The sequence below is a fragment of the Centruroides sculpturatus genome, unplaced genomic scaffold, assembly GCF_000671375.1.
Source record: "Centruroides sculpturatus isolate CEXI.00-Female unplaced genomic scaffold, Cexi_2.0 scaffold329, whole genome shotgun sequence".
In the NCBI taxonomy this organism is placed as follows: domain Eukaryota; kingdom Metazoa; phylum Arthropoda; class Arachnida; order Scorpiones; family Buthidae; genus Centruroides; species Centruroides sculpturatus.
Genome location: NW_019384479.1, coordinates 512,389 through 540,364, shown reverse-complemented (window position 1 = coordinate 540,364; position 27,976 = coordinate 512,389). Strand labels below are relative to the sequence as shown.

Genomic DNA, 27,976 nt, shown 5'->3' with positions numbered 1-27,976 from the left:
TCTACTGTAGATGACCTTGTTTTCGATGAAAACATTAAGTGGGCAAGGCCAGTTAAAACCTTCATAGAGGANTTTAATTATTTAGTAAATACAATCATTTGAAAATTCTTCAAAATATTGTCAATCATTTTCAAATATAAATAAAATAAACCTTTAACTATCCAGCAATAAAAATATTTAATAAAAACGTTTTCAACCGTTTTTAAACGGCCATCTTCAGTTGAACCAATATTAAAAAAGAACACTAAAAAAGAACGCATTTAATTTGTATTTCATGCATTCTTTTTTAGTGTTCTTTTTTAATATTGGTTCAACTGAAGATGGCTGTTTAAAAACGGTTGAAAACGTTTTTATTAAACATTTTTATTGCTGGATAGTTAAAGGTTTATTTTATTTATATTTGAAAATGATTGACAATATTTTGAAGAATTTTCAAATGATTGTATTTACTAAATAATTAAACAATATTACACTATGTGCACATACAATATGTATGTAATTTGCTGATTAACCCCTTTTCAAATTTTCATTAACCTGTTTGCTTTTCCAATAGAACATTCACTTGAAATGTTTTTATTTTTTTCAATTGCATAGTTAAAAATGGAATTGACAAAGTAGTTTTGTTTCTCTTCATGTTGTTAATAAAGTTCTAATGTTCAGTATTGACTTTGTAAGTCTAATATTAACTATATTTATTGCTACACTGTACTTTGTAAATTTAATGGAAATGCTTTTTATGAACATTTTAAAATTTATTAATGAAATACAGTTGCCAGTTATTTTTAATTATTGGATTTGATTTTGATTATAAAAATGGCATTCTATACCAGGGCAGGGCTTCTTAAACTTTTTTATTCATGACCCCATTTATAATTATGAATTTTTTTCGTGACCCAAAAAATATAGAATAAAGATATATACAAATTTGCAAAAACAATAACGATGTACTACCACAGTTCACTCTTGTGTTACAATGGAACAGAGACAACGGAATACACTGAATAGCAACAAAACTACACTAGTTTGGCGGCCAGATGGCCAAGCGGTCAAGGTGGCAGCCTACCACTCTGGGGGACCCGGGTTTGAATCTGAAGGGTCGAAAAATCCCCAGGAATTTTTTGGGGGGTGGTCCATTCGGGTATGTTGGGCCCCCTTCCTCACCACCCGGCAGCCCCATTGTGGACCTGGCCGAACCCATAATAAGCTTGCAAAAAGAGGCCCTCTTACTGCCCACAGGATGGAAAGAGTTTAAAAAAAAAACTACACTAGTTCACACTACAGTGTTGCTGAATTGTCTCGCTGCACCAGAAGTGACCAAAGCGCAACTCATGAAACCTATGATACAAAGCATGCCATTTTCTCACTGCCAGCTGAAACCAAAACTAACACTTTGCAAAGAAATGCTATAAATAGAAACTCAACTCTGACTGTCTGGATGAAATATAATCAAATCATTCAAGACAGACAAGTACTTTATCCACACTTTCCAAAATATTATGTTTTAATTGATTTGATTTTAATTTTAAAAATTTAATTAATTTTGATTTTATTTTTAATTTTAGTTTTGGTTTAAAGGCTAGAGTTTTAATTATTATTATTATTATTATTATTTATTTTTTATTTTCTTTTGATTTTTTTAGGTGTGTTATGGAATTGCAACATGTTGCATGAATGATTTTTTTCTGATCATGTTATGCCATCTTTTATGCTTATTGGGTTCTAAATTTAACAGAATTACCACATACATGCATAAATTCTAGGTTGCATAAATTGACCAATACGAATCTAAGAAAAATAGAATAATCACTAAAATAATATACTTATTGTTTTTGTTCACTAAAAGAATATAAAGATTGTTTCTTGAATATTTGTTTTGTGCTTTATATTTTTGTGATATTGTACTTATTCACTTTTATTGTGCAAAAAAAAAATCTGAAAAGAACAAATTTTGCATATTTTTCATATTTTATAGAGGAAAAAGTTAAATTTCTATTAGCATTGTATCATAAAAAATTTTTCTTGGCCAAGTGCAATTTTCATTCCCATAGGCAATACTCTACTATTTCCATTATATTTATATGACTAGCATGTTGCTCCAAAGTGTGATGCAGCACAGATTTTAATATATAGCATAAGTTGCATATTTATAACACATGGTACTTAATGTGTTAATAAATATTAACAAAAATTTATTAATATAATATATAATATTATTTAATTTAACTTGAACATATTTTAACATGAATTCTTGGATGACATTTACATTACGTGAATGTCAATTAATATAGTTTTTATTAATTTCATTTAGATTCAACTGTGGTGCATACTGAAAAATGGAAATAGTATCTTTCCTGTATGCACATTGAAATCTAATTTAAATAACAATGCCATCGATGATTTGTGTTGTGACATCTTGGTGACACAAATCATCAATCTCAATGCCACTAACTTATGAATAGTAGTCCTGTTGTTGATTGGTCGGAACGTCAACTTTCTTTAACACATGAAGTATAAGGAGTTGTCCATCTGTGTCTAGTCTTTGGTCATGAACTGAATTGTTCAAAAAGTGGGGCATTCAAAATCTGAGGTTTGACTATAATTATTTAGTCAATATACTGGTATATAAAACTAATATTTTTTATATAAACAATTATTACAAATTGGAACACAAGTGTGGAGAGCATTGCTAAGCAACTTGAAATGATAAGGTTAGATTGATGAAGATGAGCAGAATTATGCCCTAATGTTGTTATATGTCTATTATAATCATTCATTTTACTAATATATATACAGTATTATAATTTAAATAATATAGAAGCTATTAGGATGTTATTGTTGTTTATATCAATATTAAGAATAAATTTTGTTAATAAAATATGATGATTAGTGAATATATTTGTATTAAAGTTTTTGATGAAAATTTTTTAATTTCAGAAGATAATTGGAGGAGTAGACCTACAAGCAAGATTCCCTTTCTTTGGAAGTCTTATTGTAAGTTTTTTTCAAGTTAAAATTGATACAGAAGAAAAGATTTTTCTAAACATTAATTTTAAAAAAATAATGAAAAATAATGTCTTTCTTTTTTTTAAATTTGAACATCAAATTGAAGCAGATTCAAGAAATAAATCTCAAACAAATACAATTTATTTAATTAATTATCTTATTTTTTTGTATATTTTACTATGTAACTTTTGTTTTTTATTTTAATACATTTCATGTAGTACTTTCTTATTAAGATTTTTAAAAAAGTTAGCTGGTTTAACGTTGAAAATTAAAAATGTTGACTTAACTTTTTAAGGTTATTACTTTTGTAGGATTTTCCTTCTCTCTCTTTCATATAAAAAAAATTTAGTTTTCTATAAAAGTTTTTTCTAATTTAGTTGTTAAAGAAACACATTATTAATTAATGCCATTAACATTTATTTTCAATTTAACCAAATTGAATAGTATTGAATATATAGAATAGAATGTATTGAGTATATTCTTATTTGAAATTTTATTACTCTTTATGTTAAAAAAAATAGATTATGGTTAATATTTTAAATCAATCATAATTAAACTATACCAACTATAAAAATTAATGTTGTTCTGACCCTGAAAGTAGTTTGTTAAAGTAAACACATTAAATAAATAATAAGCATATTAATAGGAATTTCCTAATTATAAACTTTTAAGTTAAAACATACCAATCTTTGATAATTTGTCATATTTAAATTTTATTATTTTTAATAATTTTTATTCAGAATTTAGTAATTTAAATAGTTATATTAATATATTCTTTTAATGATTAGATAGATAGCAGTAATTATTTTTTTGTACTTTATATAAATTGTTTTATTTTAGTATATCAACTTCAACAGGCTGCACCGATACCTAAACGTATTGTTTGTAATTATGAAGTAAGTGACTTTTTTTAAAGTTAACATTATGGTTTTGTCATGGTTTTAAGAAGTTTAAGTTAATTATTTTAATATTTATTTTAAAATAAATTTATTAACAAAATCTATAATAAAATAAGAAATATTAAAACTGAACAAAAATACAATTGTGAAGAAAAAACTCAAAAAATTAATAAATGAAGAGAATGAATTTATTAATTTTGAAATAATTTTTATTTTATGTTTCCCAAAAGTAATCATATAATTCAAATCTTGGCTAAGACAATTCTAGTTTTAAAGTTTTTTAAAAATGGATTTTTTTTTTGTTTAAATGCAGTTATCTATATTATGAACTTATTTCTTTTGATTAATCAACTATACTTTCTTGAATTTGACAACCAATCTCACTTATTGTAGCAGTCAATTGCTCACTCATTATACCTTGTTAAAATAGTTGCAGACAAAGGAAGAGTATATGTTTCTGCTAAATGGTTTCCTCATTTCACATGTAGTATTGTACACAATCACTTTGAAAGCAGAAGATAAGTTGAATAAGATTTTGTCATTTTATTTAATTTTATGTAATTTTTTGCTTTTTATTTTGTTTAGATACGAAGCAGACCTTCTCACTATGGTAGAGAGTAAGTTGACCTTCAGATACCTTAATAAAAGCTGTTTTGATACTACATTCATTAATTACTAATTTTAGGTTTCATGGAAAAATATCTCGTGAAGAAGCTGACAGACTACTCCAAGAAGGAGATGGATGTTATCTTGTCAGAGAAAGTCAGAGGGCAAATGGCCAATATACACTTAGCATGAGGTAAAGTTATTTTTTTAAGAATTATTTTGAAATTTATCTTATAGCTATTTTGTGTATTAATTCACAAAACATTCAAAATATAAAAAAAATTAAATTAAAAAAAATAGTTTGTCTAATATTAAATTTTTCATATTTTGTATTTATTATTATAATAAATATAACAGCTTAGTGTAAGAAAATGATGTAATTTAACTTTGATAGTTTTTCTTAAGTCAGTTAATATGAATAATAGCTAAATTTATTAGGCAAAGAAATGCTGATATTTTATTATTCAATAAAATCACTGTAATTTAAATATGTTACCATTGTTTTTTTAAATATTATTTGCTGAAGATAAGTAATTTATTATGAATAATGTGGTTTGCTTCAATGTATTTTTTAAAATTTATCAATAGATAACAATTACATTAATTGTAATAGAGTTTTATTTAATTATAAATAATAATGTTGTCATGGATGCTTTTTTGTTCATTTTTAAAATCATTATGATGCTTTTTTTTGTGAATTTTATATTTATTTTTAATATAAATATTTAAATCTAATTTATTTATGTATTTTATCGTATCACTATCATACTATTATTTAAGTTATTAATTATGTAAAAATGTATTGTTTTGTTTTATTTTAATAAAATATTTCATAAAAATAAATATTAGCAATAACAGTTTTTTATAACTTATATATAAAAAAAATTGAATGTATGTCAACAACTATATACTGTGAACTTAAATAAATATACCTTCAATCATAGTGTAGTGATTATTTATAGTATGTGATAGATAATTTTAAGCTGATGATTACATCTATATATAACTTCGAAATAAAGACTATGATGATATTTAATAGCTAATTTCAGAGTGATGATATTTATTTTACTTATTAAATTTCTAGAATACCAACTCCTACTTTAAAATGTAATTTTGTAATGATTAAATTACTATAACACAGATCTTTGTATTCTTTTTTATTTTTATTTGAGTTGTATCAATGAATTGTATAAAAAATAATCATTGTCTTCAAGAACTTGAAACAAAATATTGCAGTCATAAGCATGTTTTTTCTTTTACTTTTCAAAATGCATCATAAAATGAAATTTTGCTTAGAATAAAGTGTAAAAAGCATATTTTTTTTTTTTTAGATGTCAATATATTGTTAAATACTTCTGTTATCAAAATCTGAATAAGGACTTTTGTTAAATTAATTTTTCAATTGGCAATTCCAAAATCTATAAACATAAATAAAGTCAGGGCATCAATGTTCCTAATGTATCTGCCATATTAATGCTCAAGCTAGTCTGTACTGATAATCTAGATGAAATTGACATAACAAATACTTAAACTATTTGTGTTATGTCTTCAAACTTTAAATTTGTTTTTAGTATTTATCACTATTTTAAAAGTGTGGAGTGATTGTTTTTAGAAAAATATTGAAATATTTACATTAAATTTCTGTCCACTTTTGGTAGTTTAATTGTGCATAAAATAATTTTTCTTTCATATGTTTTTTTTGCACTATAGTTTTTATTTAAATCATTGACATAACTATACCGTAGGGATGTTTTTAATGTTTTGCATATTGAAGTGGACAAATAGTCACAAATGAAAGGTCAACTCCACCATGGAATGCTGGAGTCAACAAAGTTAGAAGACACTTTTTGTATTGTCTATTTTTAAAAATATTTCTTCAATTTTGTAACTAATACTTATTTATCATGGCAGTTTTTATCAAATACCATATTTTGCTGTGTATAATGTGCACCCATGTTTTTGGCTCAAACTTTCAGGAAAAAATAACTTTTGTTTAAATCTTTTTACTAAGGATGCACCGATTAATCGGTAAGTAATTGGTAATCGGCCGTATCGGCCAATTCCCCCGATTAATCGGTTTCGATAATCGGCCAATTTTACATTTTGGTATTTTTGTTAGAATGTTACATACAGTACAATGCTAGTGATAAAAACTAATAAATTTCTGTTATATATTTATTATTTATTACATGACAATCTGAATACTAAAAAAATTATACTAATCAAATTATTCCTTTTTATCGATACATATTATAAGTATAGTATAACGTATAATATAAAGTTTAAACTTTACATAAAAAAAAGTATTGAATAGGTTAAGAAGAAAAATTAAATTTTTATTTGTTTCATAAGTTTAAAATTTAAACATATAAAACAAATAAAAATTTAATATTTAAACTGTAAAACCCTTAAATTATAATTCAAGGATGTACATTTACATTGTAAAACCCTTAAATTGTAATTTAAGTGTTTTCAGGGCATAACCTATTTTTTGCCAGCTCATAAATGTTACCTCCAGTGCTGAAATTTTTTTCACTTTCAATGGAAGATGCTGAGGTACTTAAATATTTCATAACTATTTTCATCACATTAGGGACAAATGTAAATATGTTTCTAATTCTTGATCGAAACGTTTGTTCGTCTCCTTCGTTTTTTTCTTTCTTTTTAAAAAACATGCTATTCTTCATTCTTTCGTTTACCAGAAGCTAATTCATCAAATAAATCAGAAAAACTTAGAAATGCACCTCCATCTTGATCACCTCCAGAAGTAGAAGCTTCAGAATTTAATTCTTATTGGGATTTCCTCTAGCATATTCTCTTTTTGAAATTTCATTTTGAATCTAATAAAAATGACAAGCATAAAGACTTGTTTTCTATATATGCTGAAAATCTTTTTTTTTTATTGGATTTTCTAGTTCGTCTGTTGTGGTATTAATGCCACTAAAGGAACTACTGATCTTTGCTTTTGATAAGAATAATTTCAGAGTCTCTATTGTGGGAATTATTGAAGATGAAGTGGCTTCTCGTTTGCTGGCTTTCCACAGTAATTTCTTTGAATGGTTTTACAAGTAGAACAATTTTTTCAACGAGAGACCACTGATATGGGCTCAACGTAGGAATTTTATTATCTATAGCATATGTGACAAGGGCCTTTTGCTGTTCCAACATGTAGTATGTAGAATTCCAGCGAGTAGGAACATCTTGAATTAATTTGTGTTTCTGCAAACCTAACTTTTCTTGCAAATCTTCCAATTTGATTACAGCTACAGCAGAATGATTAAAATGTGTGACAATATTTCTATTAACTGTGATTATAGTTTTCACATCTTGTTTAGAAAATATGCATTCGTTTAGTGTCAGCTGCAGCGTATGTATAAAGCATGATAATGCTTCTAAGTTGCAATTCCTAATTCCAGCTACCAGATTTGCTGCAGAATCTCTTAGTACTAAGAATATCTTATCACTTGTCAACTTATACTGTTCAAGAACAATTTTTAACTGTTCACTGATTCGTGTAGCTGTGTGGGAACCTTCAAAGGAAACAATTTGCAAAACAGCTCTTTCCTGCTGAAAATCATCCTTCAACCAGTGAGCTGTTACACTTAAAAAAGGAGAATTGTTTGTAGTTGCTGTCCAAATATCAGCGGTTAAAGAAATATATTTTGTTTCTGTTAAACACAGAAACACTTCAGCTTTTTAAACAATGTCGAAGTTTCCATGCGTCAACAATTAAGTGTTGAGATTTATTTTAGAAACAAAGGAAGAGATTGTTGATTTTGCGAGGATATTCGATCGTCTATTGTTTACCTGACCCAAGGGAGATGGAAATACCAGGTGGAGAAAAATGGGTTTTTTCCACATTATAATTAACTCCAGGATCTCACACTATTAATGCAATAAATTATTAATGATACCGATTAATCGGCCGATAATGCATGGCCGATTAATCGGTAATAGGCCATTTTGCTTATCGTGCATCCTTACTTTTTACTCTGCATCAGTGCTTCTGCTTGCTTCTGGTGGAACTTACCCTAATGGCACCTTCATTTTACGCTATATTACTTTAAATTGAGAAAACTCTCAGAGTTCATGCTCGGACTAAAAAAAAGTAAGACGAATGATTCTATGACGCAAATCTCTGTACTGTTATCATGAAATAATAATCAGAACAATTCTTAATTCATTGTTTTTAAAAATCTTAAAGCCTACAAATCCTAAGACATTTTAGTTATTATTATTAATTAAATGCTAAGTAATTTGGCACTTGATGTAGGTGTTAGGTGCCATCTCTTGCTAAATTTAATAATTAAATTAATATTTTAATAATTAATGTAGAATGTTCTGGAAGAAAAGAATCAGCCAAAGCAGGACTTGAACCCACAACTCCTGCTTATTATGCAGTCATGTTGCCAGTTACACTACCTAGATCTTCATCTGGTCCTCACTTATGCATTAATTATAGGAAGTTCAGTGCATCATCAATGTAGTATGTTTTGGATGCATCACTGGGTTTGCAAAGTACATTCTTCATAAAATGATGTTCAGTTTCTAGACAGGTATTTTTTGATGAATGCATCTCCTAAGGATTCTTTGGTAGACCATTAGTGTCTCATTTTAGGCACTGTTGTAACACATTACTAAAGTGCAAGATAAAGCAACCTTGCATTAATGCTAGATGAGGTCACATTCCATATTGAGCTCAACATTTATATTCATACCTCTTTTTTTTTGTATTCACATTTATTGTTATTTGCATTCATTTTTTATTTTTTCTCAAATGTATACAGTGTATACCTGAAGTATGTATGAAAGTTTTATAAATTTGTTTTAAGTGGTTTTGAAAATATTGTCATTTTTGTGAATTGTGCTTAACTTTTGATGGCCAGTGTAATTAATTATAAGAAGTTTTATTTGTAAAATTTTGATTATATATATATTTATTTTCCAAAATTTTCAAATATTTATTTATTTGTTTTGTTTTAATTAGATTTGGAGGAATTACCAAAAATTTTCGATTATATTATGATGGTAAACATTACGTTGGAGAGAAAAGATTTGATACAATACAAGATTTAGTAGCAGATGGTCTAATCACTTTATATCTTGAAGCACATGCTGGAGAATATATTGCAATGATGTGTGTTGAATCCAGATATGAGGATAGCCCCTATATGACTCTTAATTCATATAAGAGAAGAAGATTAAAAAAAAATAAACATCGTCAAAGTCTTAATAGTCATAAAGATCGCAGTCTTGGTAAATCGGATTCTAATCATATTGATTCATCTGATAGTTGTGAGAAAGCTACTTCAGAGGTAAATTTAGTATGATAATGATAAAAGCTAATAATAAAAGTTTTTGCACATAATTATTTATTTTTCATTGAAACTAAATAATAGGTTGTAATATATATATAATAATTTTTTTTATTTAATGTTTTTAAAATATCTTTATCTTTGATTCTCTTACTTAAACATTTAGCCTATTTTCTAAATGTTTTTATTGTGTTATCAATGTGATATTTAGTTATTTGTTCTTTATGAATTTATAGTTTCTAGTTACGCTAAAAATTAGATATACATGTTAAAATAAGTCAACTGGAATGTTTTTTGTTTCAGATTTAAAATACATTAATCGTAGATGTAATTTAAATCTGATGTTTGGAAGAACATTCAATCTTTAGAACATCTACTTTAAGATAACTTATTAAAGCTTTAAAAGATATTGGTCAAAAATTATAAATTAAGTGTTTTAAACTGGAAAAATGATAACTTTAAGAATTTAAAAGAAAAACTTTTATTATTAATTTTTATTTACGATTCTCTTAATAAGAGCTGATGTGACAATATTATGTGCAGTTTGTATTTTTACAGATAAATGTGTCTCCTTCTCGAGATACATTAGCAAATGATATTGATGTTCAACAGTTTCAGAAGCCTCATTCTTTTAAGGTGAAATATAAATATTGTTTTAAGGAAAATTAATTCATTAATTTTTTAATAATAATAATAATTTGTTTTATTTTCAGGTTCATAATTTTAAGGGTTTGCCTTGGTGTGATTTTTGTGGTAATTTTATGTGGGGACTCATTGCTCAAGGTGTTAAGTGTGAAGGTTGGATTTATAATTTGATTTTATATTTGAAGCAAATTGCAAAATAGTTAATGAAGCAATTAAATTTTTATTGTAGATTGTGGATTCAGTGCCCATAAACATTGTTCAGAAAAAGTTCCAAATGAATGTTTGCCTGATTTGAAGTATGTTAAAAGAATGTTTGGGGTTGATTTAACTACACTAGTCAAAGCACACAATACGTTGAGACCACTTGTAGTTGATATGTGCATCAAAGAAATAGAAAATAGAGGTATTTTTTAAAATAATAATTTGTTATTATTAATAATAGATGAAACAAATTTTATTTTATTAAAATTATATACACTAGGTTTAGAAGTAGAAGGATTATACAGAGTTTCTGGATTCAGTGATGAAATTGAAGCAGTTCGATTAGCTTTTGATAAAGGTTAGTCATTGCTTATAAATAAATTTTTTATAAAAATTTTGTTTAGTCAGTATATTGTGTTTGTTATCTTGTGTTTATCAATATTGAGTTATAACAATAACTCAGTATTGATATCACAAGATAACAAACACAATATAAAATTTATCAATATTGAGTTATGACAATAATATTGATAAAAGTAAATATAAATAAAGTACATTAAAATATGCATTTGGTAATATTATCAAGTTTAATATGTAACTTTTAAGTAAATATTAACTCATAACTCAAAAAATAGTTATGAAAAATAGTTGACATTCCTTTTAACACTATGATTGTTCTTTTATCTATGCCATGGTAAATGGATTCAAATTGATATTAAATATATTCATTTAATAATTAACAGTATGGATTTATCATAATGAAAGGAAGATATTAGAAAAGTAAAAATCAAATAAATCAGTAACAGAAATTACAATATATTATATTTTATGTTGGTAACTTAGGAAGCATATAATATAAATGCTTCAATTATACTCAAATTTTAAACTAATTGCAAAAAACAGTAATTTTGTTTATAACAATGAAAACAGTAAGTAATATTAACTTAATTATCATCAACCTTTTATCAAATACTTCTGTTAGAAATCTGTTGAAAGTTTGATAGCAAATAGAAGTATTTTATGAAAAATTGATAATGGTTAGTGTTATCAGATTTTGATTTTTTGTAATGTTGTTGTTATTACAATTTATTAACAATAATGTTTATTTATACCTTTTTAATTAAATAAATATAAAATATATGCTTTAAAAGTTTACTAGCTTATCAAAAGGTAAGTAGTTATTTTTAAAATTTTAATTAATAATAATAATACATTAAAGTTACCATTAAATATTTTTTGATAAATTTTTAAATTGAAATATTATATCACAAAAAAATATATTATTCATAATCTTATCTAACATGAGTATTTCTGAGATTAAAATAAGCATATATGGAAATTTCCATATAAACAAACTAACAATTATTTTATTAACCATGTCTACTGCTTTTATTTTTTTTTAAAGTTTATTTTATTTATTATTATTATTATTTTTGACAAACTGTATTTCATATTTAAGTTGTTTTTATTTGAGACAAAATATTCTTTATGGTTTTATTATTTGAATTACCTTTTATTTAATTAATAATTAGAAATAAATAAAATTATCTCTAATTATTAATTAAATTTGAATTTGTTCATTTTTTTAACAGACTTGTTTTTTGTACAAAAATAAGTTGAAACAAATGGATAAAAATGTGTGACGGGTATAAAAAAAAACACTCCTGGGTCAGGATGCTTTGACACCACCTCTATTTTTGAGAGACACAACAAACCGTTTGAATGCACATGAGTGATTTCGTATGAGGGAACTTTGAGGTAAGCGAATGGAATATGTGAAACCCAGAAGTGATTCACTCTACTACAAAGTTAATAGTAAAACAACAAAGATTTATTTTAAGCATGAGCAAATATTACTACACATTACAAACAACAGAAACTACATCTAGAAGGAATTTCTATACTATCTGGCATAACCTAATTGCACCTATGATAATTCCACATGAGAGAGAGTTTACAAATTGATCACATGTCAATAATTACCTCTGAACAATGAGGGTTCTTCATTCCTTTCTTGGACTGCAGGAATGAAAGTTTGTGACACAAAAATCCTTTGATGTTAAACCTTTGATAAGCACTAACACAATTCCACTTGGGGATCTAAGTGACTGAGGCAGTTGGGTCTTTCTGGTCTAAATTGACTTTAACTTTCTTTCAAACTCTGTTGAACTTCACTGACCTTGCATCAACTTTCCTTTTTATTCTGTCCTTTTTCTCAAATTCTAGACATACACAAATTTGGTAAAATTGGATAGAGTCCAAATATTGTCCAATCCCAGATTTCACTTTTTGACTTCTGTTAGTAGTCATCCCAGGAAGATGTATCATTTCAAAAGGAAGTATTGTCAAGAGATAAAATCTCTGGAACTTTCCTGTTGATTTCCAAAATATTAGTTTTACCTTTTTAATTTAATTCAAATATTAAATTTTATAAATAATAGCATAGTATCTCACAAATGCAAAAACAACTCATTTTAAAATAATAACAAAATGAATGAAAATAAAAAAGATACAATACGAAATGTAACACAGAAAAGAATACTAATTTTTTTTAAACAGCCTTTTTTTATTATTGAAGAGATGTAACCACATCATATGTATTTCGAACTGTATTATATAACAGTTTCTCTTTAGTGATAGAAAAACACAATAATAACATAATATTCTAGTGTACAAGAGTTCTGAGATACAGTTTAATCATATACTGGTGGTCATTTTTATATCATTATACCAATCGTAAAAATTTGCATACCATCATTTACATTCAGTTTATTTTTAGCATTAATGATTATTAAATGCTCTTAAAATTTTTTTTTTATAAATATTTTTTTCCCTATCAACTATTTTAATTTCTGAGGTATCTATATTACAGTTCTCATTTACATGTTTCAATCACGGTGAATTTATATATTTCAATCTAATTCCTGTTAAATGTTTTTTAATTCTTTTTTCCAGTTTTCTTCCTGTTTCTCCTGTATATATTTTTGATTCTTGGCTTATACTGTACATTTTAATTGTAGATAACTCTTGTTTCCTGTAAGATATCAATTTTTTCTTTTTTATTCATATTTATTATTTTACTTAATGTATTTTTTATGGTTGGTGCTAAATTTATTTGTTTTTCTTTAACATTTGCTTTTTCTTTTTGTTTTTTAACATCATATCAATAGTTAAAATATTGTCTCCCATTTTTTCAGTAAATTATATGGGTAGTTATTTAATATAAATTTATTTCTCACTTCATTGATTTCTTTATTCCTATTTTCATATGTAGTTCTTGTATAGATCTGTGAGAGGTCGGACTTGGAAAGGGGAAAACCCCACAATTTTATTTGGGAATTTTTCGAAAGAAAATTCATTTTTAGTTCTGAAAAGGAAATTTATTTAAATCTCAGAGAAAAAAAACTTTTCCATTTTATTACCAGAGGATGAGTGCATTTCTCTTCCCGGAGTTGTTTCCTTTCCCAGGAAACTCAGAATGTGTCACTGGGAACTACAACTAAAAATTCACTATTGGTGGAAAACGACAACGTGACTTGGAAATAAAGAGGCGACCTCAAGGAGCAGTGAGGGGGGTCGAGAGCTCATGAGAATATTCCGTGTGTACCTGCCGAAAGGATTTATCATCATCGCTCGTTGCCGCATGCTCCTCCCAAATATTCTGTGTTTCTCCGAGAACACCACCTATGAAGAACCAATGGATCTCAACTTTCGATAGACTTTAACCACCATCCAAGACAACAGAGACATTCCCAAGACTACCCAATGACTCCACAGTCTTCTGGAAATCCGTACATAGTGCTTCAGGTATTTATAACGACCTGTGATGTTATGTAAGCTCTCTCTCTCCAACTCAGTTCTTGCAAAGAAGCTTTAAGGTAAATACTCTTTTGTAGAACTAGTTTAATAAATGAATGTTGTTATTGTTAGAATTGTGTTGGGTGCACTTCCTGGGTCGGTCTCCATCCCGAGTCCAACCACCCACAGACGCAACTGCTCTCACGTAAATGCGAACATAACGGTCTCTGTGTCTACCCAGAAGACACAGTGGTGTCGGTCCTGATAAATTAAGCATTGTAGTCTTCACCGACGCAATGTCGACCCTTTGGTCCTGTGGTGCCGAAGCCTAGAGGGGGCTCTTCAGCATTGTCACAGATCTTTTGTAATTCCATTTTGTGTGTGTTCTTTTTTTATCACTCATAGATAAGAATTATGTAATGTACAAAAAACAATTAATTTTATCTATTCATAAGTTAAATCATAATAGTTAAATCTAAATAGTTCAACTTACTACTTTTCTCTTTTCATATTCAAACTGTATATTGGTATTTCAAAGGTTAGCTTGGTTAACAATGTTTTCTGTAGTCTTTTGGTTATCAGATGATATGAGGAAGTCATTAACATATCTAAAGCACAATTTAACTTCATTGATATTCATTATGAAATTATTTGCTTCTGTCATTGCTAATTCTGCCAATTTTGGTCCTATCTTTGAATCAATACTTATTCCATATTTTTGTCTAAAAAAGGTGTTATCAATCTCAAAATAATTATTAATATAAGTGAAATTTATGAATTTCATTATCCATTCTTCTACCATCCACCACTTTCTCAGCAAATAAATCACACCAATTTTACCACAACACCTAATTTTTGCTGAGGATAAGTATCTTCTATCATTTTTGAATTAATAGAAGGATACATATTTTTTACATCTAGACTCATTAATTTATGATTTTGTGTTTTTTAAAACTGCTTAATTTATTACTTTGTCTATATTCTTTACTACTCACAGAAGTAGAAAAGTTATTTAATTTACTTTTTAAAAAATACTGTAAATTATATAATGTTGTATACCTGAAATTTACTAATGGTCTGTGAACTTCCTCATTCTTGTGTGTTTTTACTCTAATTTTGCCTTTCAGTATTCTGTGCTTTATGTTGTTTATTATATTTTTTTTTTCGATATCTGTAAATTTTTGTTGTTAAAAAGTACTAAAACATAATTGAGGAGTTTTAAGGAATAAGTACCTAAGTGGATTTAGATACCTTTTTCAGTGGTGTTTTATCAGGTACATGAAATAGGCCAGGAACACACATGCGTAAAATTTGGCATAAAATCTAGCATTAAACAGAAAGCGTAAAAATTTTTTCTTAAATTTTGGCTGAAACATAACTGAAAAAAGAGTAGAGCATGTCTCTACTTTTTATGCCATAAAATTTTTATGCCAAGATTCCTCCAATAAAGAGAAGTCTTTTTTGTGACACCAAATTAGACATGTGGTTTTTACTTCAACAATGGCAGCAATGCAGGTTAACCATACAATTGTGACAGTCTCGAAAAAACGAAAAATAAATGAAATAGAGGAGTTTATTGAATCTGTTTGACCACATCAGTATCATGTATATAAAGACACTGTATTTAAACAATGTTTATGGATGGCTATAGGTGCTAAATTTCAAATAACAGGTAGGTCTAGTAGAATCAATATATAGGTCTAGTATTTAGATCACATGTTTTTTATTTGAACTCAAAATACAAGTCTATTAATTTAAGGTACAAAAGGATAGATATATGAGAGAAAAAAATTAATAAAGTTAGCACTGTTAGTGACAGTGGCATTTCCTATTCAGCCAGAATTTTTACGTATGTGTGTTCTGGCGTAAAACAAACTGAACTGAAAGCTGATTTCTGATTTAGTTTTCTGCCACACAATTTTATGCATGTGTGTTCCTGACCATAGGGTTTTATTGATACGGATATTTCCCTTCCTATTAATATGCACTTTATTCATATACAGTAAAACCTGTCTATGGCGACCACCCACGGTTCCTTCAAAAAGTGGTCTTTTAGACAGGTGGTCATCCAATACAGGTGGTGCTGTAATACCGTATTTCCGCACGTATTTTGTGCACTTTTTAGCCATTTCTACTAAGCAAAACTCGAGGTGAGCAAAAATAAGCGTAGGGCTATATTGGTATTGTATTTTATTCTTATCAGATAACCTGATTTACAGGAGTCGTCATGATATTATAAGGCAAATTTAACACCAATATTTTAAAGATTAATACAATACTTGCATTTTCTCGATTATGACGCACACTTTTTTTTTTCCGACTTAATTAATTCGACTCGGTTCTTTTCGTTCGCTCCTCAGTTACGTGTATTATGTCATCAATATACAAGCGCTTCCTATCTCTCCATCACTTTGCTTTTGGTTTTCGTTAGTTTAATCTTATTTCAACTTTAAAAATACTGTATTTTTTAAATATTTTCTTAATTAATTAAGTACAATAAGAAAAATTATTAATTAATTTTTTCTCATTATACGATTTCATTACAATCGCGGAATCGAAAAAGGAAGTAAAACTGATTTTTGCATTAATGCGTTTATTGTTTTTTGAATATTTTGCCTGCGAAAATTACTTGGATATTATTTTTCTAAAAATATCGTGGAAATAAGGTAGGTTGATACAGAAACTATTTATCGTGTACTGTATGAGCTTCAAAATAAATAAAAATAAATTTTATCAAACGATGAGATCAGCCGATTAATTGTATCATGTACAATATTTTACACCCCCAAGGAAAGTACTGTAGGTCTAGGGTAAAATAAATTTTGTTTCCCACAGTTAAACTTCGCCGCTAATTGCTGTTGCGATCTTCTAACGACAGCGCTTCGCATTTCAGACATTTTCCAACAAACTGAAATGAATTTCCTTTGTTGCTAGACTAATTCATTAACACCTGCACCTAATTTTGAGGGTGGGAAAAGTGCCCGGGATGGGTTCGAACGAGAGTTTAGACTAATTCATTATATTAGGAGGTGGAAACGTTGTTGAGATGGGTTCTTACAATAGTTTAGACCAGATACATTCGCGAAAGTGGTCGCTTATTACAGGTGTTGTATGTTGTTTCGGACCAAAAATCGATGCCCGCGGTTGCGTTACACAGGTGGTCATTTAATACAGGTAACTTATACGAAGACTCTATGGATAAACTATTCCATGCCAGAAATTTTTGCCCGTTTCGACAGGTGCCCTTCGAATGCAGGTGGTCGCCTAAGCAGTTTTCACTGTATTAAACGTTTAAATTTTACTACTTCATAATAAATCTCATAGAAAAAGAACAGTCTTTTGAGAATTCCTGAAAGCATCAAAATTTAACTTAGATACCTTATTCTATACAACTCCTCAGTTATACTGATAAAACATGCACATGTCAAGACATGCTAAAATTTCATTTCAAAAGGTGCCTGATCATTTCCTGAAGTGCTAGAAGTTGTTTCAGAATCTGTCTAATTTCCTAGTTACTTGAAATAATAACCTGGTTTTTTGCAGATGTTGAAACAGATATTTCAACATCTGCTATAAACAGAAACTATTCAGTATCTGTGTAATGAAACTAGACATATATTTTTCATTCAGAGAAAAAGATTCAAAGTACAGGTCTACTCAAGATTTTTTTCTGGATACATTATTGGATATTTTAAACATAAAATGGAAACAAATGCCATTTGATAAATACACTACTCAGCAATTGTATATGCTAATTGTTTTATTCTGTTTTTATTTATAGTAATTTTTATTTGCAAACATAAAATAAATTGTCCAAGTTACCAATAAAAAGTTAAAATTTACAACAATGCAGCATACTTTTTTTCTGATGTTGGCAACATGTAGTTCATTGTAAATAGCCTACAGAGATTGAGTATTGGAAGTTCAATGGCTGGATGGTCAAGATGATTAAGATATTAGCCTACCACTCTGGGAAACTTTGAATTGAATCTAGATGTGCAACTCTTAGGAGTTTTTTGTGACGAGATATGTTGGGCCTTATCCCTCCTCGTTTGGCACTTCTCATTGTGGTCTGAAAAATTGATGATAGGTATAGAAAAATGATTTCTTAGCACTCACAATGTATAAAGCCAAAAATGGGGAAAATCTTAAAATATATAAAAGTTGCCATCAAGGATCAGTTTCCAATGCTCAGGAATCTGTATGTTACAACATACAGAAATGCAAACTGTTAGCTGTTTTGTATCATGTGCTAATAATTGATGTTATATAAATGTCTAGTTTTGTTAGAAAAATGCTGAAATATATACACTTGTTCTGCAGATGCTGAAATATTCCCAAGTGATCAGAAAAAGTAGACAGATTCTGAAACAAATACGAAGGCTATTTTTTAAATAAGGTCTGTTTTTTAATAAGAAGAAAAATACTGTAAATATCATTAAAGTATAATTTTTCTCATATTCTACATACTTTTATCTACTTTTCTACATAATTTCCATTTTTATTCAAAGATTTGTCATATCGCTTAACAATATTTTGAATTCTGACTTCAAAGAAATCACCTGTGAAAAAGCCCAATCCATGACTGCAGTTTTCACTTCTTCACCGTCGTTGAACCGTTGACCACCAAGGAACTCCTTTAAGTATTGAAACAAGGGAAAATCACTGGGTGCAAGGTCTGGACTGTAAGGCGGATGATCCAGTTGTTCCCATCCAAAAGAACTGATTGGACCTTATGTTTATGCAGAAACATGTGGCCTTGCATTGTCATGGAGCAACATCATACCAGAAGACAGTAGACCACACCACTTGTTTTGTATGGCACACTGGAGTTTTTTCAAGGTCACACACATTACACATTAGAATTGATTGTTGTGTCTCTCGGCATAAAATCCATTAACAAAATACCTTTCTTGTCCTGACAGTTGCCATGATCTTTTGTGCTGAGATTGTCTGTTTGGCTTTCAGTTTGGTTGGCAAGGTTGTGGGTCGCCATTCCCATATGACTGTTGCTTGGACTCAGGAGTCATGTGAGATAACCAAGTCTCATCTCCTGTAATGATGTGGTCCAACAATTCATCTCCTTCCTGATCATATCAAGTCAAGAACAATAAAGTACTACCCAATCTTTTTGTTTTGTGATCGTCAGAAAGCAGTCTTGGAACCCACCAAGAACACAGTTTTTGATAATTCAGTTTCTCCGAAATAATGGTATACAAAACTATCTTAAAACCTGTAGAAATTCAATTGATAACATTGAAATCGTGTATCGAATTTTGTTATTCACATCATGAACCAAATCTTCAGAAATCAGAGGAGGTCAGCCAGGGCATGGCTCATCGTGCACATTAACCCGCTCATCCTTGAACATTCTCACCCACTTTCAAACTTTACTGTCACTCATAGCATTATCACCATAAACTTCACAAATCTGATGTGAATTTCTGCTGCTGCCAAGTTTCTTGCACTCAAGAATCAAATAACAGATTGTATCTCACAGTCAGCAGGTGACTTAATTTTTTTAAACATTATAAACTTCTACAGCTCAGCACACAGACAGACAATACAGCTACAAATGGTGTCTAAATGCATGCCAAGCTTGCTCGGAGCAGACACACGCACACTTCCGTGATCGCGCGTCAGTCTCATTCACAAACTGACCTTATTTAAAAAATAGCCTTTGTACATTTGTTACAGAATATTCTAGCACTTCAAGAAATGGCTAGGCTACTTCTTGCTTGAAATGGCAAATTTCAACATATCACTGAAACATTATTTTCAAAAGAAGTATATATAATTATATCATTTGATATATAAATCATAATTATATGTCAAATGATATATTTTAACATATTTGCTATCAGTTGACAAGCTAATATAGAATTTCTAATTAATTTTTAAATTAATAGCTTGATAGACATATAATATAGATTTATAGATTATATTCTTATGTTTCATTATATGACAAAGTATTTAAAATGCTTTAAGATTCATACTTCCATGGTAGAGAAACATAATAGTCTTGGAATGTAATATATACTGTATAAGATTTAAGATGACCTATTATTTTTGAAGACAATTTGAATAATTTAAAAGATTTCTGTTGTTAAAACTTATTTAATTGATGATTATTTTATTCATTTAATAAAAAACTGTTTGTTCTACAAAAGAATGTTATTTATATCTTTTTAGATGGAGAAAATGCAGATATAAGTCCTTTAGTTTATGAAGATATACATGTCATCACGGGAGTATTAAAATTGTTTTTTAGACTTTTACCCATTCCTTTAATCACATTTGAAGCTTACTCTTATTTCATCAATGCCATTAGTAAGATTCAAAGATTTATAAATTTTTATCTGTTAATCATTAACAGAATTAAGTGAATTATGTTAATTTTTTATAAATACTTAAAATCTAGAACGTTCTTCCCAAGAACTACAATTAGAAGGTCTTAAAGAAGCATTAAGTTTGTTGCCACCTGCCCATTACCAAACATTAAAGTTCCTCATGGCACATTTAAATAGGTAAAATTATTTTAAATTACAGTAACTATATCAACTTTTCAAACAATAAGGTTTTTCTTCAAAATTTTGGAAAAATTTTATTATGGATATCTATATAATATATAACCCATTCAATGGGTATCCGTCTGTCTGTCCCGTAACTGTGATAACAGACACTAGAGGTGCCCCTATTGTGTGTCATATTTCAAACATTCAAATTAACAATTTTAATTCTTATTTAAATTAACAATATAAATTATTATTATTCATTTGGCCAATAAATTATTATTTGGTCAATATAACAATATAAATAATTCAGTATATTTGTAATAGGAATTTATTATTTCAGGGGCTTATATCTCTCAAAGGGTCGTGAGTAGGGGTATGGTTCCTTTGACTTTATTGTTAGTACAGGGGTCTACGGTTTGGGGGGGTCGCCACCTCTTCGGTAAATCTTACCATTTGGATTTTAACAGAGCTGTAGAGCATATTGATAGGAACAAAAAAGTCAAAGGAACCATGCCTCATGGAAATTTGTAAAGAACGTCCACTAGGGGGCATCCCGAACTACTAGTTTTTACATAAACAAAAATCTGAATTAATAGTACTTTGCAAACTTTTTAAAATTTTATTATTACATTATTTTGAAATACAATTGTGTTTTCATCATTGTAGTTAATATATTTTAATTTTGTATAGTAGTATGATTTTTATAATAATAGTTGATTAGTTTGCTATAGTTTATTAAAATTGTAACTATGTAATGATATATTGAATGGTTGTAAAATAAAGTTTTCTTAATTCAGTCTATTGAATAGAGGCAGATGAAGATATTTTATGTAGCCTGCTGTGGAGAACATGACACTGCACTTACTCTAATATGACATATTTCTCACTCTGTAGAAATGTCAATGTATGGAAAACTTTAAAAAGTAAAATCTTTATTAAAAAAGAATTGACAGATGTAATAAACCTGTACATAGATGCCAACCTTCTTTTGTAAGGATCTGGTGCTTATTAAACAGATTGAAAGAATGCTAAACATCTTCAAGTCTAAAAGTCAAACTTACAAATGATGATCAATTTGATACTAGAATCCTCTAGTGGAAATTGGGTAACTAGAGAAAATTTACATAATTCTACACAAATCCACAATTATTAACATTTTAAGTATTGATATATTATCAGTACTTAAAATGTTAATAATTGTGGATCCATTGAACTTTTGTGGATTGTGTAATGGCTATTACTTTGATTCAGCATTGATCAAAAAAGGTGCATGGATTTTTTGCATGAGAACATTTGGCCAAAAAAGTTTGTGATTGGTGCCTTTAATAATAAAGTTTTCACTTGGAATAACTATAAACAGCAACAATCATCTAACCCCTACCATAATCTGCACACTATTTCGTACTACCACACACTGTGAGGCTTTGTAGAACACAGCCAAAATTTTTAATACACAATAATTATTTTAAGAATATATGCATTGAGTTTTTCCAATTTATTTGGCATATTCATTTAAAAGATGTTTTAAGTTAGAAAAGTCTAGTTATAGTTAAATTCATCTAGTTAATTTTTTACAAGCAGAAAACCTTTGAACATTCTATGTTGCCCCACTCTACACTATTATCTTACGTCACTATGCTGGACAGTTTGTCAATTTGTTTGTTAACCCATAAAGCCTAGAGTGCACTAGCAATTTTAGTTGACAAAATGGAAAATGTTTATTTGAATGTGTCCTCACACTGGCCATTTTTTAATCATAGAAACTAAAAAAATTATATGTTTTGTTTTTTGAGGTGGTGAAACTTGCTTTTCAAAATAGAAAACTTGAATATATATTATTGTGATAGCATCATGTTGATGCTATCACAATTTTTAGTCGTATTTTAATTAAAAAAATCACATGATTTCAGTCCAGACCCAGACGTTTGTACATAGTTAATTAGTGCCTCTGCCCCCTAAGCTTTCCTTATCTGGTCTTGATTTTCATCCTCTAACTCCATTCTCAAGATTAACAAAGGACAGACAGATGGCAATGGTAGAAATGTATAGGTCTGCAATTTGAAAATTGTAGCCCAGAAAAGGGAATTCTAATTGGTCATAGACATTAAAGATTGTTTAGTTGCTGACTCATGTTTAAACTTCTACATTCAAAGAACACCAGGATGGAATGAAATCAACATGTACCTTGAACCTGTTACCAGTGTGGGTGATATGACGAATAAATATCACAAACATTTTCAAATGTTAATAGTTCTTCATCAGGCAATATAAAACAAAAAGAAAAAATAAAGGAATGACAGAACGCAGAACAAAATAGAACATGAATATTTGGAATAGAATCAAATCCACCAAACTCTCCTTGGGAGTCAGAATACGTGAGCGCAATGCAGACATTCTACATGGGAGGAACTCTACGGCTCTTGTGGTTTATGCAGCTGACCTGACATCGAGGCGTCATTCAACCAAGTGAGGGTCATCATCACCTTTCCCCACCCTGAGCACCTGAAGTGGTTGGAGGCTATTTCCATTTATCAATCTAGCTGCACCACCACGTGCATACACCACGTGCATAAATTATAAAGAACAACTGAATTTGTCCGTCGCATGGCAAGCCCTCTTGGACACCGATCTTTAATTGCCGACTACCCGCATCGAATGTGCATGTCCAATCCAATGATTTTACACCAGACATGGATTCTATTCTATTTTAAATATTCATGTTCTATTTAGTTTTGCGTTCTGTTGTTCCTTTATTTTTTTTTATATTGCCTGATGAAGAACTATTAATGTTCAAAAACATTTGTGATATTTATCCGTCATATCACCCACACCAGTAACAGGTTCAAGGTACGTGTTGACTCATGTTTATTTATAATCAACTAAACAGTCACTAGTGTGCCAGTTTTTGCATTTGTAGTCAAAATTTAAAAGTTACCAATAATTTACATGTTAAGTGATAATGTTTTTGAAAGTTTACCTTTTTCTGGTAACAATAAAAAAAATATAAATTTGTAATTCCTTCTTAAGGCATGGCTTAATTTACAAGTGGCAGAATTGTATGAAGACAGTATATAAAAGTTTGTTAAATGCTTTGACAAGCTCAGTTTGGCTAACAAAGGAGACCTTACGAGATATCTGTCTTGGATTTGAATAATAATGCGTGTGTGGATAAGTTTTGATAGGAACCTTTATTAAGCAAAGGAACTTGACCTTGTGGAATATCAGAGTAAAACTCCTTCATAATTCCACCAAACAGAAATTATGAAATTTTGGCCCAAATTGTTTTGTCTAATTAGTGGTTCTGGCATTTCACTATGGTATACCTATAGTCTTTTGTGTCTCAGATTAATTAAGCATGAAAACCCATTTTTTTTATCACAGGTAATGATGCATTGTAGGACTTGTTATCTGGTGGATTTTGCAAAAGATTCTTGCAAATGTCTAATTGCTTTCTTGTCTGGTGGCAAATAAGGTCATTAGGATCCTTGCATGAAAGTTTTTGAACATATTCTAATTGGTGTAATTGTTGAATGGTGGTAGTGACACTTAACATTCAAATAATTCTCAACTGCTTTAGTGCATCTTTATTTTTTACAATGTGGCCTGTCTCTCTCTCATGTTGACAGCCTGGAAGTATTGGAACCATTTCATTACCATGGATTTACTCACTGCCTTGTCTTCTTATACAACATAATTTTCTCCAAAGTAGTTTTTGTAATTTAGAGTTTTTTCTAGAAAAACTGTAATATTCCACAAAAACCAATATAGTTATTTACCGTTTTGAATCTACATCAATGAGCAGTATTGTCAGAAGTTTTTAAATATTTTGGTTGGCAAGCTTTCAAATGATATATAATTACCATATTTTATAATAAATTAATATAGAAAAAAACTGGATGAAATTCTACTGCCTAATTTTTCCACAAATCTGATAAAAATTGTTTATCGTATTTTCACAAATGTCTCATTTATGACTGGTATATTGTACAATGTGGTAAACAAAATGGAGTTTATAATATGGAAATAATATTATTTTCGTTAAGTTGTTTAAAATATATAAAGTTTGTTGTAATGTTTAAATATTAAAGATTTTGATTTAAAACAATCAAAATGTTTAATATTTATTTTCAATAATAATTAGGTTTATACATATTCTTATAAGTATAAAGTAATAAAGTTCTTATAAGTATAAAGATTTAAGTATTCTAAGCAATCTTATTGCATTTTTTATTGTATATCTAGGGTTGCTGAAAAGAGGAAGCAGAATTTGATGACCCCTCAAAATCTTAGTACTGTATTCTGTCCAACTCTATTACGTTCACCTGAAATAGGAACTGCACCAGATCATCAATTGTCTGCATGGCATTTAGAAAAGGATGTCATCGAGATGCTTATTTCCCATCAGAAAAAACTGTTTGAACGTTAGCGTCCACTACATCTAAAAGTAGTATTTCCTTAATATTCCAATTCACGTCCATAGTTATTGCAATAAGGCATTCTCCGCATTTTAAAATTTAATTATCATCTGAAATCATTTATATTTTAAACTGGTTTTTTTATTTTTTATTTTATCTACACATTTTCAAGCATTATACAGATTTTATATAAAATAATGTTGTTTTTTTTTTTAACGTTTACTGATCTGATGCAAGTATTGAATATTATAATTGAAAAATTATTCACATACACACATACACAGTTTTTAGAAATGAGTAAAATGGATTAATGATCTTAACTAAAGTCATCTTCCACAAAGAAAGGACCATTCCAAATGTGATAAAATGTTAATAGGACTATTTGAGTAATTTGTGCATAATTCCAACTTATAAATTTGCAAAATGTTTCAAGAATGATAAATATATATATATATAGTATTTATATAATCTAAATGTAGAATAGAAGATCAGATTTATTGCATAAATATCTTTAAAATATCAGAGAGAATATTTGTGTATTGTGTTTTTTTTTGCAATGCTCCAGTTTGGAATATTTTCAGAGGGTGCTAATGTTTGATATTATTTAATGGTTAAGCAATTGGAAATTTTGAATATTCTATTTGTTGCACTCCAGATGGTTAATAAGAGTGCCAAATATTTACAGAACTTTTATAAGAAAAAAAAAGTGCATTGCTTAACAGAAGTTGAAAAAATTTTATATAGTTTTATTATTTTTTATTCTGATTATTTTTTTGTGTATTTTTTCATTTTATATTGGAGAATTGGCCATCTAAAAATTTTCACTCTGTGTATTTAAATACTCTCAATAGTAATAGAAAATAATCATTATTCTGTTATATATCAATATACATTTAATATCTTATTTATATGTAACAGTTCTGTTGTTAATCACTAAATGAATGATTCATTCTTCCATTGTTGCTTAAAAAAATCATTCTGAATCGCTTTATCATTAAAAAGAACAATAATGGTGCAAATAAATTTGTTGATACAGTTGGAAATTTTCAATTTTATATAGAACATTGAATAAAACCAAAAACTACAATTTGTCTATCAGAATTGTGTAAATTTTATATTTAATTAATGCTATATTAACTATAATTAATCAGATTTTATGATAAATGTTAAATTTTGAATGTTAGTTTAAATGTAAAATTTTTAAATCCAATTTATATATGTGGTTATTTCACTGGTGTCAGGTTTTGCCAAAAAAAGGAAAAAAAATTAGATTTAGGTACAAGTTGTATACGAATCTTATCACAAAGGACAAAAAAATAATTTTCAATTATCCTCTTAAGCTGCCAATAATCAGAAACTACTGTGAAATTTTCAAACTGCAAAAAAGTAAATAAATACTGTAATATGATCTTAAACATCATGAAAATTGGCTCATTTGTTGTTTTTGAAGGGTTTAAGAATTGTTAATAACAAAGTAACAGAAATTACATAACAGCTTTTATTATATTTATGCCTTCATTATAATTGTTAAAAGAAATTAACTGCAAAGTTTTTAATTTATTATTTCCATATACTGCAGTTAAGAATCAAAATTTTTTTGTAAATTATATGTTTATTTATTTTTTAATTTATAATAAATGATATATTAATTGATATAAATATGTATAATTAATATTTTTCAATATTCGTTATGTTAAAAAATGATTCTAATTATGACTACCTCACTTAGTGCAAGTTTGGTAAAAAAAAAAAAAAGAAAAGAAGAATAATTGTATTATTTTTTGTAATTCACAAAAATCTCTTATTAAATAGATAAGGTTTTTATACCCTTATCTTCATTTCCATTTCAATCAAATGTATATAAAGGCAAGTTGAAATAAGTGAACTGTAGTTTAACTAAAATGTATTTAATGAAGAATTAAAACGCATATACTGTTATGTATTTTATGCATTCATTAATTTTTCTCTCTCCACTCCTTTCTTTCCAATAAGGAATGCTATTTTTATTAATAATACATATAACATTCCGAAGACGGACTTTGTAATACACAATATTAATTATTGCTAGAAGATTTGGGAATTTCGTGAGTCAAGAGGAAAACTCTTGACTGGAAAAATTCTCAAATCTACGATACTCTTAATGTGATTTACGTGACGATAAAAAGTGCCGGAAACATCGACGTTCAGCTTCATCGAAGACAGCTGTTGACTAGCCATCCGAAGCCACAACAAAGTGGACATTAACAATCTGTGACAAACGATCCGACTCAAGTTCCCACAACTTTGAAAATCTTTTTCTTTTTTCTTTTTACCTATTTATTATCCGAAGTTATTTGGGTACGATTCCCACATACGAGAAGAAGAAAGGAAAAAAAAGAATACAAAATCACAGGTAAGTATCACATCAATAATTAAGTGTTCAATGTTGCGCATGTTTACACAGAATTTACTATACTGGCGATTAATCCCAAACATATATACTGTTATTTAACACCAAGGTTAAAAATATTCATCGTTTTAATTTCGTCTCTTGGAAAGTTTCCGATAAATGTGCCCCTTCTTGTGAGTCAAACTTAGCA

At 28.3% G+C, this 27,976-nt stretch overlaps 1 protein-coding gene across 1 annotated transcript; it reads left to right on the top strand.

The window, feature by feature from the left end:
- The first annotated feature begins 25 nt into the window (after positions 1-25).
- Positions 26-27,339, top strand: LOC111621400 (N-chimaerin-like). Its single transcript, XM_023363508.1, has 14 exons — positions 26-38; positions 291-383; positions 2,935-2,991; positions 3,844-3,899; positions 4,488-4,519; positions 4,588-4,701; positions 9,496-9,823; positions 10,382-10,459; positions 10,537-10,621; positions 10,698-10,871; positions 10,950-11,027; positions 20,660-20,797; positions 20,889-20,994; positions 25,225-27,339. Exons 1-14 carry the CDS (start codon positions 26-28, stop codon positions 25,406-25,408), a joined length of 1,536 nt encoding a protein of 511 aa, XP_023219276.1. The 3' UTR covers positions 25,409-27,339.
- Positions 27,340-27,976: the final 637 nt, after the last annotated feature.